This window comes from Tursiops truncatus, chromosome 2 (genome assembly GCF_011762595.2).
Source record: "Tursiops truncatus isolate mTurTru1 chromosome 2, mTurTru1.mat.Y, whole genome shotgun sequence".
In the NCBI taxonomy this organism is placed as follows: domain Eukaryota; kingdom Metazoa; phylum Chordata; class Mammalia; order Artiodactyla; family Delphinidae; genus Tursiops; species Tursiops truncatus.
The window spans coordinates 98,254,204-98,268,397 of NC_047035.1; the positions used below are offsets into that span (position 1 = coordinate 98,254,204).

The 14,194-nt window shown below is 36.0% G+C and overlaps 1 protein-coding gene across 3 annotated transcripts in view; it reads right to left on the bottom strand.

Moving 5' to 3' along the window:
- The window catches only part of PRTG (protogenin), a 132,999-nt gene that overhangs the window by 65,037 nt on the left and 53,768 nt on the right, over positions 1 to 14,194 (bottom strand). For all 3 annotated transcript variants that reach the window (XR_012330126.1, XM_073801039.1, XM_019951066.3), the window contains 8 exons: positions 13,150 to 13,283; positions 11,490 to 11,627; positions 11,068 to 11,226; positions 10,300 to 10,459; positions 9,246 to 9,493; positions 7,017 to 7,181; positions 3,464 to 3,769; positions 2,546 to 2,734 (listed from right to left, as the gene is read on the bottom strand). Coding sequence is in view for 2 of the 3 variants with exons in the window: in XM_073801039.1 (XP_073657140.1) it covers positions 2,546 to 2,734; positions 3,464 to 3,769; positions 7,017 to 7,181; positions 9,246 to 9,493; positions 10,300 to 10,459; positions 11,068 to 11,226; positions 11,490 to 11,627; positions 13,150 to 13,283 (1,499 nt within the window). In the remaining variant the exon portion in view is untranslated. The remainder of the gene's footprint in view (positions 1 to 2,545; positions 2,735 to 3,463; positions 3,770 to 7,016; positions 7,182 to 9,245; positions 9,494 to 10,299; positions 10,460 to 11,067; positions 11,227 to 11,489; positions 11,628 to 13,149; positions 13,284 to 14,194) is intronic.

Here is a 14,194-nt window from a genome sequence, read left to right on the forward strand (position 1 = left end):
ATTACCTGAAGTGGAAACAAAAAGGGCAATCAGAAAGGGGATTAGCATGAAAATGAAATTTTGAGACATCAGTTTCCTACTCAAATTGATACTGAATCAGCAAACAAAAGCATTTAAATTTCATTTCCAAGACTACTTAGTAAATCTAGTTCTGGTTAGAGTATCTTTAATGTGCAAAAGCTCAGTAAAAGCAAGTATTCACCATGTAAGACACAGATAGGGTTCCCTTAACCTACTGCCCTCTAGACATATCACACTCTGTTAAACAGGCAACTACCGCCAGATGCTCTCGCTAAAAATGGTCACAGATGGTCAGTTGTCCAGTTAATAGAACATACTGCTCTCCCAACAGCCAAAAGTAAGACGGAAAGGAGTGAGAGCTGTTAACACTTGCCTGCTTAGTGGGTTAAACCCATTAGCTTGCTGTAAGCTTGGCTAGGCCCCAAGAGTGACTTTGTAGAAAAGGAAGATGAGACCTTAGGGCTCTCAAGATTAGAAGGCATCTTAAAGGTGATCTAGTCAACAGCTGCACAGTGCTTGAATCCACACAACTGCATCCCTGCCAGTCAGCCGATCCAACCCTGGACACAGCAACTCCAGGGGTATGGAACGGGCCATCTAACAAGAAAGCCCTACAGCTATGAGAGAGTACTCTGCAACCCTGCACTGCAATTACTCCAGCCACCCAGTCTGACTCCAGTCAGGAGACACGCGGCTATTTTAATAGATGGGGTATATTGAGTATAACAAAATCATTTCCTACTTTTATGCACTATAAAATGATTTTAAATCCTTTGCAAATGGCACATGCAAAGGATTTTATGACATAAAAACACAGGCAGTAAATATTTATTTTCAAAACATAGGAAGAAATAAAGGTATATAGGATGGAAAGCCATTATTCAGAGATTACAAAAAATTTCAACAAAAATCAATGGATCGTCTTCATATATATGCCATCTGTAGAAAAATTTTAAAGAATTGTTTTTAATTGGCTAAGTTTTAATAAAATGTTTCTCTAAACTTTTCACAAGCACAGCAGTCTTTTGTTTTTTTCTAATAAATTATTCATCTGTTTAGAATAAGCTACCTATATGTTCAATAAGACTTGTCTAACAATCTGTTTTATCTTCAATGTACGTACACTTCCTTATCAGTGAAGAAATTGGAGGTACTAAGTTTGATTTTTCATTAAAAATTGTCTCAAATCCTGTTTCTTAACTTGATACTGACTAAAATTTTCTTGACTAAATGACATGCATGTGGAAAGGGAGGGCACCCTGAGAAGGCATGGCTAGAAATAAATGCTGCTGAATGGCTGACAGTAGGTTGGGCTAACGTCATCTGAGTATCAATGGCTTAAGGAAGGTCACCCTGGAACATATGTAACTTCTCCTCGTCCTTTATAAAGCTGTGTGACAGGGATCAACTGTGAAACTTATTTAACCTAATGCAGATTCAATTAAAATCCAACACAAGATTACGAGCAAAACGGCACCTGAAAAATTACGGCAAAGAACTGGAAGATGGGGTTCTGCGTCCCTGGATCTGAAAACAGATTCCCACCACTGCTTCTTACTGCACAGGGATTTGGGTCTAATGCTGTTCTCACAGCTTGTGCTGTGAGGCCAGGGGAAAATAATGAAGCAGTCCCCTGTGGGACCCCTGTGCCTCTTCCCTTCCTGCACTCCAAAGGGCAGTCTGTTACAGGGAAAGCCAGAGTGCTTGTAAATTTCCATTATGTGCAGAAGGTGTGATAACAGTCCAGCAGGAATTTAGTTGATGCTGCTTTGTGCTTACGGGTAAAAATCTACTCACAAGCAACAAACAGCTAAGTGTGCATTCTACACCTTGAGTACGTTTATACTCACACATTTACTGTAGTTATAAGTGTCTTTACTTTCTACTAAACATGTTTTCATCATGAAATCCTCTCACTGTGCAAAGAGAGGATGAATAGGGAATAAAAGTGTCTTTCAGAACTCTGATGAACCCAAACACAAAATTAAGTGCTTTTTCTTCAGTGTTTCTGGGTTAGAACTACATAAAGTAAATATTTACAGTTACATGGGTCATATGTAAGAGCATTATTTTGTACATAATTTACATATCTTTCACACATGCAAAATAATACACCTACCTGGCACTCTCAGGCAATTTCTAAGTTAAACTTAAATTATTGTGCATTATCTGATCATTTGGTGATATTCCTAATTTTACATTTCTATTCTACATCCACCACACAGTCACAAGAATTGATCAGGATCTCACGCCACCAGAAGTAAACTTTAGAAAGAAAATCGATGCCCAAAGGTGGGGAGAAGATAGAAAGATAACCTGGTTATCTGACATTGTACCGATTCACTCACAGTGGTGAGTCAAGGACCATTCACTGACTTAAGCAGTAGAATATGCACAATGATGTAGCAGGGTCAATTCTTTTCTTTTTACCATTAAGTCATTACTTCTGCCTTATATCCTATAACTTTTTTCCCAATTGGTCAGGGAGGAAGGAAAAAAGGAAAAACAGTACAGGTTCACTCACCTAAACCACTGAGAGTATAGAGAAGGTCACTGGTAGCTAAGAAAATGGGTCCATTCTCCTGCTGCCCTTCTTCTTTGTAGTACAGCTTGTAGCCCTGAATGGTTGCTGTGTTCTCAGCATCTTGTTGCCACTTTACAGAAATGGTCGTACAATTCAGAGGCTCCAAATGTAACTCTGGAGACTTAGGGGCTAGAAAAATTCACCAGATGAATAAGAAACTCGTAATGCACATGAAAACACAGAATAGTATATAGCTCTCTCTGTTTTAAACCAACAGTTGCATAAAAATTCAATTCCAACAATTATACTTTAATATTAAAAATTCCACAATGATACTAAATTTTGAGACAGAATTAAAAATATAAAATACTACCTAAAAAACTAAGGTATATAAATAAGAACAAAATTACATGTGTATTTTAAGTTTTTTCAAAGAAGCAGTATGTGTTTCCTAATTTTGACCATCCAATATTCCCCTGTGATAGAACAGGCATTATTATTAATCAATTAACAAGAAAAAGCCCAGTCATGTTACATTCCACATTAGTAAAAGAGGAGGCGGGTCTGGAGCTTCCTAGTATTACGGTTTTTCTATTAAAATGATAATTTAAAAAAATATATATGGCAATGATATTAATTAGGTCTCTATTAATATATAACTTCTGGTAATTCAATTTGATTTGGACCCATCTGTCTTTGAAGGATCTGCTAAGTAAACATAGAGTAACCAAAAGTTTTACACACTAATGAGCTCCATGCAAAAAACTACTCAATAGAAACTTTAAAATTTTTTTCAATTAAGCCCATGATCGATGGAATACTTCAATTCATAAGACAAAATTTTAAAATGTAAACATAAGTTAGATAAGAAAAAAAAGAAAAATACTGTGTTATTCTTCCTCAGTAGTCAACATTTACCTTTCACGCTTGTAGCTTTGGGTGTCCTGTGTGAGGTCCATACTGAAGACTCTCCCAGCCCTACTCTGGTGGCAGCAGTAATCCTCACCAGGTAGACACTATCAGGTTTCAGGCCCTCTAACAGGTGCTCATGAGTGGTCCCTGGGAGCTCCAGAACTTGGATGGAGTTGTCAGTACTCAGGCGGAAGGACAGGCGGTAGAGGACCACCTGGCCCCGCCGATACTTGGCTGGGATTGGCAGCCATGAGACGAGAATATCGGTGGGACTTCGACTTGTCAAACTAATTTCAGGAGGTCTCAGGGGAACTAGTCATACAAGAAAACAGGTTGCTTATAAATATTTAGCATCAAAATTGTCAACTAGCACACCAGTATTTACTGAAGTATCTTAACAGCAACACATCACATAATAAAGGAGAGAGAGATACTTTCAGCCCTAGCTGAGGTTTCCAGTCAAGCAGAGTACAAACCAGAAAGAGGAAGGAAAAAATAATGAGGGAGGATCCGATATAGAGAACCAAAGAAAGCAAGGCTTTCACTGCTGTTGTTGTGACTGTTCTGATGTTCTTTGGGATTAATAGGAGCTTACTTAATATGAGAATACTTCTCAGTAACCCTAACCAAAATGTCTTAAAACAAGGAAGAGAGAATTACAGAAGAATGGAGAAGCTTAGGACACCAGGGTTATAACCTGACAAATAATTTTAAGTGTTTAGTAAGAGTTGTATCTTAAAAATTAGTGTGAATTTTGTATTCCTAATTATAATATATGGCGCTTAATATGAAAACAATGTTTTTTCCCTGTAAATAATTCGAATACAACAGGCAGTCCAGGAAAATGAGCCAGGTAAACTGGGAGGCAGTCTAATATTAAGAGCTAAGATGGGTTCTGGAGTTAGTCTCTGTGTAACTGAATCCCTGTTATATCAATTACTACTGTCTGTGTGTGATCTTGGCCAAATTAATTTCTCTGTGTCTAGGTTTCTTCATATACAAAATGGGGATGAAAAGAATAGCTTCTTCTACAGGCTTTCCTACCTCAAGTAATGGCAATTATTTGTCCAACTGCTCAAGACAAAAACCTTGGTGTCACCCTTGACTCCTCCATACACTCTCCACGTTCAATCCTATGACTCTACTACTCACACGGCCACCCCCTTGGTCCCTGCACCATCACCCTTGGCCTGTTTTGTTGCAACAGCCCCCTGACAGATTTCCCTGCCTCTGCCCTCTTCTTCACCACCTAGTCTCCAATACATTTGCTGTTAAATTGCAAGTCAGATCTTGTCTCTCTTCTGCTCAAAATAGCTCCCATTTCACTCACAGTAAAAGCCAGAGTCCTCATTATGGATTCATACACAGCCCTACCTACTTATAATGGCTGGTTCCTCATTCATTCTGTGCCTCATCTCCTACTGCTTTCTGCTTGTTCCCTCCAGTCCAGCCGTGCTTGTGCTTCAGGCCCTTAGCAATTTCCATGTCCTTTCCTAGAATTCACGTCCCCCAGTCATTTGCCTAGCCAGCTCCCTCATTTTCATTTCCTTCAGGTCTTCAAATGTCACCTATTACATGAGGTATCTCTGTCTAAAGCCTTACCCCTTTCTCTGCTTTTTTCCCCTTCTCCTCAACACTTATTACTATCTAACAGAGCCTATCATTGATTGTTTATCTTATTTATTGTTCCTCTGTCCCTTCTCCCACAACAGAGAGTAAGCTCCACAAGGTATGGGACAATTTTTTGTCTCTTTCATTCACTACTAAATACTGAATAACACACAGCACGTACTCAATAAATATTTGTTGAATGAATGAAATAATAGGTAGGAAAGGGAAAACCAATCAAGCATTTCTGAGTCCTTTATGTGTATGAACTCATGAATTCTCACAAAGACCCAATGAAGAAAGTGCCATTATCATTTCTACTTTATAGCTGAGGACACTGAGGTACAAAGAAGTCAAATCACTTACCCAAGGTCACACAGCTTGTAAGTGAAGAAGTAGATCTAGAGCCTATATTCTTATCCCCAACACCCTACTATCTCTTATATAACAATGGTTCTTCTATCATAGGGTTATGTGGGGATTAAAGGATATAAATGGAGGGAACGTTTTTAGAACACGCAGTGTTAGACACTCCAAAAGTGTTAGTTGTATCTGACGGGCACACTAGGAGACCCACACATCTCAGTCTGAGAAGTACAGGCTGAGGAAATGGGGGAATACTGATGCAGAAAATTGAAAAGCAGTGTCAGAAGTCCGTATGTTATCCAGAAAACAAAATGAAAATTAAACAAAAAAGTTGCAGAATTAAGGAAAGGTTTAAAAGGAGAAAAACTTTGAGATCACAGCTTAATTGGAATTGGCAAGCTTTAACCAGTAGCTTGCTATGCTAAGACACATTTTCTTGAAGGGTATGGGGGAATACACCTCATATACCAAACAAACCCAAAACAACTACAACAAACACCAGCCTGTGTTTCACCTTAGATATGCATGTCAGAAGTTGTTAAATGTAATTAGGTAACCAGAGAGGTCATGGTTCACTCTAAAATGGAACAGACTCTTAAACGAAAACTGAAATGTGGAATTCATCATCCAGATCAATGACAATTTTTTCATTTAGTAAAAGTCTGAATTTATAAACATTTACACAAGTAGTAGTATAGAGATATAATAGCTCTGGGACCAAATGGACAAAGAAAAAGATGTGAGAATCATTTATATAAAAATGTTTTGAAAACTAAAGGTGGACCATTTCCTGAGGATGCGAAAACATGTGTAAAGGAAGAATAGTATAATTAAGTATATGTTAAACAATCCCCCTTTCACACTGCAGAGTACAAAAATGGGCCATGGAGAGGCCCTGAAGAGAGAGATGAAGAGTCAGAGGAGGAGAAACAGTTCTCCAGGACCATTTTAATGGATAGAATTTCCCACCGTTATAAGAGTATATGGAGGCCTGCCCTCAAAAGGACAGCAACTCAATTTCCAACCCCAGGTAACAAACTGAACAGGCAATACTTTCCTGCTTATGCAGAATAAGCACAATGTATCTAAAAATAAACTAACTGCTATCTGATTTTATAAGAATTTTTTTAACTGACAAGTACTAAACTTCTTAAACTCCCAGTTTCAGAAGTCCAATGCCTCTGACCTCCAGTCATTACATACACTCAATATGTAACTGTCATTATATTTTTTCCCGCCTAGAGAATCTCACATTTTGTTCTCCTCAGTAAAGAAAAGAAAACAAACCAAAAACCCTGCAACACACTTACAATTTAAACCAGGAACTTATAGAAACAGAAGGACAATTTTGTTATTAAAATTTGTATTACGAATTATAAATGAAAGTGCTCTTCATCATGTTACTGTCAAAAACTGAGAGTAAGATTTGAAATGGTAAATTAGCCTGCTGGTTATCACATTTGTTTCTGTTTTTGTTTTTAAACCAAAACCAGGATATTTTCTCTGAGTTAGAACACATATTCATTGAAAATGATAAAGCATATTACTGTTCATGCTGAGATGACCTAGAGTCACGTTTTCTTACCATCCTCTAAAGTGTTCTGTGTCACGTGGTCGGACATCTGGCTGGCTCCCATTGGCATATAAGCCACAATGTAGAAAGTATAATTGCTGGCAGGTTCCAAGTCATCAATAAGATAATGAGTTGTGTCATTTCCGATGACTACTTGATACTCTTCATTGTTTAAACCTAGGTTAAGGAATCAGTGTCTAAAAATTATGAATATTCAAAATAAAATTAACAAGACCATTACCATTTTCTTCCACTATGAAACACTGGTCCTTGGATACCCTTTAAAACATGTGAATAGGAAGGTTTTTATTTTCTAAAAGTAACCATGTCTTGTTACAAATTACTAGTTTGAATTTTTCCTGAATAAATCAAACTGAAAACAATTAATCTTCTCTAAACATCATTTAACATCTAGTCAAAACCCAGAGCAGAGACAATGTACAGCAGTAACACAACAGAGTTTAACGCTACAGAACACTGTAGCTCATTAACAGTGTAAATTTTACTTGCTTAAACTCATGGTTTCCTTTTTCTTTTAAACATAAATGGAGAGACAGTAGGGAATGTAATGGCTCTACTCTTTATAAAAACAAACCAAACCAAAAGTTGTCCTGCAAAAGATCTCATTTTGCCCCTAGAGATTCTATTAAATTTGACTGACACAAGTTGTTCTTTTTACTTATATTGAAAGCAAAAGATCTGGGAGGCACAGAATGTGCTTCAAAATGTTTTGTTCCACAATGAGGGTTTTTTTTCCCCCCCTAGAGAGGAAAAAAATTCTCCGCAATTCTTAATAAAATATGCATAGCAAGGTATAGAAGAGGATTTGTCTTTGTGGGATTTAATTCCTACAGAGTAAACTTGTAAAGTGGAACAAGAGCACTGGCAGCTACTGTGCTTTGCGAACAATTCACAGTAAATGCACGTCAACTTAATCAAAACTCTCTAAGGATGGAGCCCCTTCTCTCCACACTGGATTTATAAACAAAACAGAAGGCAAATTCCACTATTAAGTTTTCCCACATTTCTGAATTAACTTGATAGCATTTTAATTAGACAAGATTACAGGCATTTCACAACAGACTAGCTAATGGTTCGTTAATTAGGAACTGCATAGTACGATTTCTGACCTACCAAACAAGGTCCTTGAGTTCGAATTAAAAAGCCTTGTTCTGCCTTTGAATAGACCACTGAGCCGCATGTGGAGGGCTCTAATGAAACAACCATAATAGCGAACAAGAGTGGTCTCCACCAAAACCAGCATTCCTTTTACCTTCTTAAATCATTAAAAAGGGAATTAACATACTCCAACATGCTCAGTTAACAGACTTTCATTCTTCTTGCTACCATGACCCCTGATTTAAATTCAAAATACTCCTTTTCAAAATACTACTTCAAAGTACAAAAAACAAACAACAACAAACCACCTGTTTGTACAGACAATTTTATTATATCACCATTCTCTGGGTATCTGAATTTGTTTGGAATGTCTATCACATAAAAAGTAGGCTGTTTTGTATATAACCAAAATCTGTAAACCTCTGCCATTGTTTCCATGAGAAATCAATAGTGAAATCTCTAGGATTTATAACTAGTTTTTCCTCTAAATTTTTGCCAAAAGAAAATGTTAGGATAAAAAAGATTCCAGAAATGGAACTGAATAAAAATTTTAAGAAAAATTTGATATCTACTTTTACATAATAAATGAGATATCAATAAAGAGTATCCTGCTCAGTTTTTAGAGAGTTCTATGAGATTTCAGAAAAATAATCAAAATAGATAAAATCATATTACGGGGAATCTGAAAATGTTTACTTTCCCCTTTAAAAATAACATGCTACAGTGACTACAGTTCACCTTATTATTTTATTAAGCAGTTACACCATTGTTCCTATGTAACTGCATACTTAAATTGATATATTTAAGTCTTAGGGAAGGAATTTACATCTCGGCTGAAACGAAATTCCTAAGTACACCACTCTGTAACTTTTAGCATGCAGAGTTGGTACTTATTTCTAAACAGAAAATCTTAAACTATACTTATATACATAAAGTACACAACAATACAAAATTTAACAAAAAAATTTATACACAGGTGATATAGTAATTACTTTATTAAAAGAGGTAAATGCCATAGAACTTCAAAAGTATTTTGTGGATTATGTGAGACATCATTTATATTGAAAACAAATCCCTGACAGTAAATAGCACATAAAAATAAACAGTACTCAAATTGCTTACCTTCTGCTTTCATGTAGTGCACAGAATAAGCGATGACTTTGTCTGAATTATAAAGCGGCCTCTCCCAAGCTAAAAGGATGGCTGAACTTGACATGGTTTCAGCATGCACGTTATAGGGAGCACTGGGTCTGTCTTCTGACATTACTACAGTCAGTCTGGCTCTAGATAAAATAGATCCTTGGCTGTTCTCAGCCATGCACTGATAAATAGCATCATCTTCAGGAATAATCTGGTTAATTACCAATTTACTGAGGAAAGAAAAAAATTATTTCAATGAAAATTCTAAGGATGACATAAAGTTAAGCTATTACTAAGTGCACTCTTAATTTTAAAAAACAAGTTATTAAGAACAAAAAACTGTGTGACCAGCCCTATGAAAAAAATCTATATGAATTGCTTAAGATTACTCTTATTTTCTGAGTCTATATAAATAAGTACTTGTGATATCCAAATCCTGTTTGCTTTAGGTGACAGCTTAATCTCTTTTTTAAAATTTGGCTTTTATTAAGAAAGTATATTAATCTGTAGTAGCATCTAAATTTCTGTAACATTGCAATGCTACATAAAATTCAGGTCAACAAAAATGTTCAAAAGTTTTGTTCAACATACAAGAGTGATACAAGAAGATTCATATTTATACTAATAAAAATGAGTTCTTAAAATCATTAAGTTTGAACTGTGGAGGAACTCTTAGAGACTTAATTATTTCCTTCTAAATTCCTCACTTTATGGAACAAGGAACTGAGACTCCAAAGGGTTAACATGCTTGCTAATAACTTAGCTGGTGGCTTACCAGGACCAGAACCCAGGTCTGGGGAACTGTTTCAACATTCATTTCATTATAATCTACCACTTCCGCGATCCACGTATAAAATACAAAAGGATTTTTGACATGCTGATATTACAATCTTAAGTTTATTTCTTATTGATTTTACTTCAGTTTAAAATACCAGGATAATTTAGGTATTTGATATTATAACTATAACCGTTTCACATAAGAATTACTAAAGCCATTATATCTTATCTAAAATAGTAGCAAAGTGACTTAGCCCACCTGTTGTACATTTTAATTCTACCATTTGAATGTATCTTCCTTCCGTTTTTCAACCATGACATTTTGGGTGAGGGGATTCCTTCTGCCTGACATACAAATCGAGCAGTACCAGCTCGAGGCCTCGTTAAACTTTCTGGCCATTCGACAAATGAAGGAGGAGCTATTTTTAAAGAAAAAAGAAAATATTTTTGTGGTCCAAACAGGAATGATATAGAGTCAAGGAAGAGTACAGCAAGTGACGCAAGTCCCACCCCTGAAAATATTTGACATTCTGAGCTTCCTGTCTACACTCTACATTTATCTATCTCTCCAGATGTCTTTTCTCTGCATTGCTCAGTTAATGTCCACTTTCCCCAGGCTTTCCCCATTGACACCATCTATACAAACACACTAAAAATATGTGTGCCATAATCCTAACTTAACCAAGCCCAATATACAGCCACTTGTGAATGCATGGAGACAATAGATTAAAATCTTAGACTGGTCAATGGGTATACGAATTTGTAGGTGGGTGAGAAGGAAATTAAAAAGGAAGCTTAAATTAACTAAGAAGGACCATAATGCTATAAAAGCAAACAGGATGGCAACTTCAGAGTGATTCTAGTTATATTTTAACGTAGGGCTTTAATTTCCTCCTAAAGTTCATCACTGGTTTACAATTTTATATCAACACTACAAAATTCAAGAAAAGTGGAAGTAAGCTACGAGATAAAACAGCAAATGTTAAGATGTAAGATTCTCCTGATTGCAGAAGGAAAGAAAACATACCTAATACAGTTAAAGTTGCCATGGCAACCGTAAAGTTGCGTGTGCCCGGGGTAGTGGCCCGACAAACATATACTCCAGCGTGTTGCAGCCTGATGTCAGATATCATGAGATTACCATTTCCAAGTACCCGAGTATTGAAGACATCAATAGACTTGTGATCTATTTCAAAGAGAACAGTTCAGTTAAAACAATGTAACATGTGATCTAAAATTTGTCAAAAGATCACTATTCAAACAATCATTATTATAAAAAGTCTAAAATTTTCTATGCTAAAACTTTTCCTCTACACACTGAAATACCAGAAAGTTAAAAGCCACATAATTGCCAAACATGTGTGCTGCATATAAAATAAACGTGTTATCAGTTTCACCCGTATGAACAAAGTTGAAAGAAAAGACTTTTTTTTTTTTCCTAAGACTTACCAAGACGGCTCCAAGAAATGATTGGTTTGGGATTTCCTGTGGCCGCACATTCTAAAACAACAGTCTGATGAAGAGATGTTGTTATGTTCTGTGGACCTGCTATAATGGTTGGTGTGTGGAAGGATTTAGACTCCTTATCTTTGAGATGGAAAAGGCAGGATATAAGAAAAAATTATAAATAAGATATAATGAATGAAATGAGTTAAAATATCTATTCTGAAGTTTTTCACTTTTTTCTTTTTTGAAAAACAATTTTATTGAGATATAGCTCACCCATTTGAAGTATATAATTCAATGGTTTTTAGTACTTTCAGAGTTATACAACTATTACCATAATCAATTTTAAAACATTTTCATCACCCCAAAAAGAAACTCCATCCCATCAGCAATCACTCCCCAATCTCCTCTCCCCATAGCCTGACAACTACTTTGTGTCTCTGGATTTGCCTAATCCAGACATTTCAGAAAAAAGGAACCATACATTATGTGGTCTTTTGGGACTGGCTTTTCACTTAACATAATGTTCAAGGTTGATCTAAGCTGTAGCATGTACCAGTACTTCATTTCTTTTATTGAATAATAATAATAGATTAATACTTAATTAAATGGATAAGACACATTTTATTTATCCATTCACTGGTTGATGGACACTTAGGTTGTTTCCATATCATCCACTTTTAATTGAGGTTCAAACACTGACTTAATGCTTTCACTAATCTTGTTAGGAATTTATGTGACAGTGGGGAGAACAAAGAAGTGTGAGAGTGCTTTTGTCTTTATGCTTCATACCAAGAAGCTAATAGATACCACCTAAAATTAAAACATGGCATTAAAAATTTAATTTAAGTCTCAATGTTTCTGTGAAAAAATTTTTAGTCTTAAAGGATCTTTAGGAAGTAATATCTCTTGTGAAGAGTAAACACTCACGTGAAGTTCAACAATGTCTTTAGGTCTGGTTTTCTTCCACTACATTCAAGTAAATTTAATTATTTAAAAATAAAAAACTAGCATCTATGTATAATTCCATTTTAATAAAATAAATATTTCTTTCTTCATATCATCTCTCAAGCCAGTTTCCCTTCTAACTATATTTATGAACAGTAAAATATATGAAATTATGTTCACTTAATGTTAACAGTGATAATCTCTGGATATGGAACTAGGGACATTTTTAAAATATATCTTTGTACTTTTTACACTGTTTAATGTAAAAAAAGTTATTTTACTTTTACAGACATTACTCTTTAAAATAAAACATGCATCATTTCTACAAATGCAAATTATAATTTTTCTTAAAACAACAAACAGAAAAACCCAAACTGGAAACAAATGTATTTTTATTGACAATGGACAATTTTAGTGGAAATAGATGATTATTATTCTTTTTTGAGATTTTCTGTATTTTATATTTTAAAAACAAAAATGAAGTATTTACAAAACAAAAATTCAATCTTTCTTAAAGATGTTGACATTGACATATAAAACAAGTTAGTTTGAGAAGAAGGTTGCTTAAATAGATAAAAATGATCATTTTCCAAATAGATTACAATAAAATTTAAATGTAATTGAAGTACTACTTTACGGTATACTATTATAGCCAGAGAAGGCAAATTAATAGCTGGTCCCATTAAAAACTGAAAAATCAACTTATGTGTGGTACCTGGAATCACCGTGAGCAAGGCCTCCATACTTTTACGTCTGTGGGCTACAGTAGCAGCAACACAACGGTAATTTCCAGCATCCCTTTGATCAACATCATAGATCTGCAATACTCCTGTTGGTAATGCAGTTACCCTGTCATGAGAGGAAAGATGATTAAACTCTCTGTAGTAAATTTTATATTTTATCTTAACATATATTCTATGATAAGAATTCATATACTCAACCTTTTAAAAATGCCAGATGCAATAATACTTTAAAGACTTTAAAAAATATTAGCTGGATTCAATTGTTTTCATTTGGGTTACTACAACTCTCTAAAACATAAGTAATTATGCTGTACCTCAGCAGTCCTCAACCTTTTTGGCACCAAGGATGGATTTTGTGGAAGACAATTTTTTCCCCGGTCCCCCCAGGGATGATTCGAGCACGTTACATTTATTGTGTGCTTTATTTCTATTATTATTACATTGTAATATATAATTAAATAATTATACAACACACCATAATGCAAAATCAGTGGGAGCCCTGAGCTTGTTTTCCTGCAACTAGATGGACCCATCTGGGGATGGTGGGAGACAGTGACACCTGAAGTGTGTTGCTTATGTCCTGTCTACTCTGTAAGATGCAACTTAATTGTCACTTACCACTGATAGGGTTCTGATATGAGTCTGCAGGCAACTGATTTATTATGGTCTCTGTGGAGCCAAACCTCTCTGCTAATGATAATCTGTATTTGCAGCCGCTCCCCAGTGCCAGCATCACCACCTCGGCTCCACCTCATATCATCAGGCAGTAGATTCTCATAAGGAACGTCCAACCTATATCCCTCGCATGTGCAGTTCACAGTAGGGTTTGCGCTCCTACGGGAAGTTAATGCTGCTCAGGAGACGGAGCTCAGGCAGTAATGTGAGCGATGGGGAGCGGCTGTAAATACAGATGAAGCTTTGCTGCTCACCCGCCGCTCACCTCCTGCTGTGCAGCCTGGTTCCTAACAGGCCACGGGCAGGTAACGGTCCATGGCCCGGGGGTTGGGGACCCCCGCT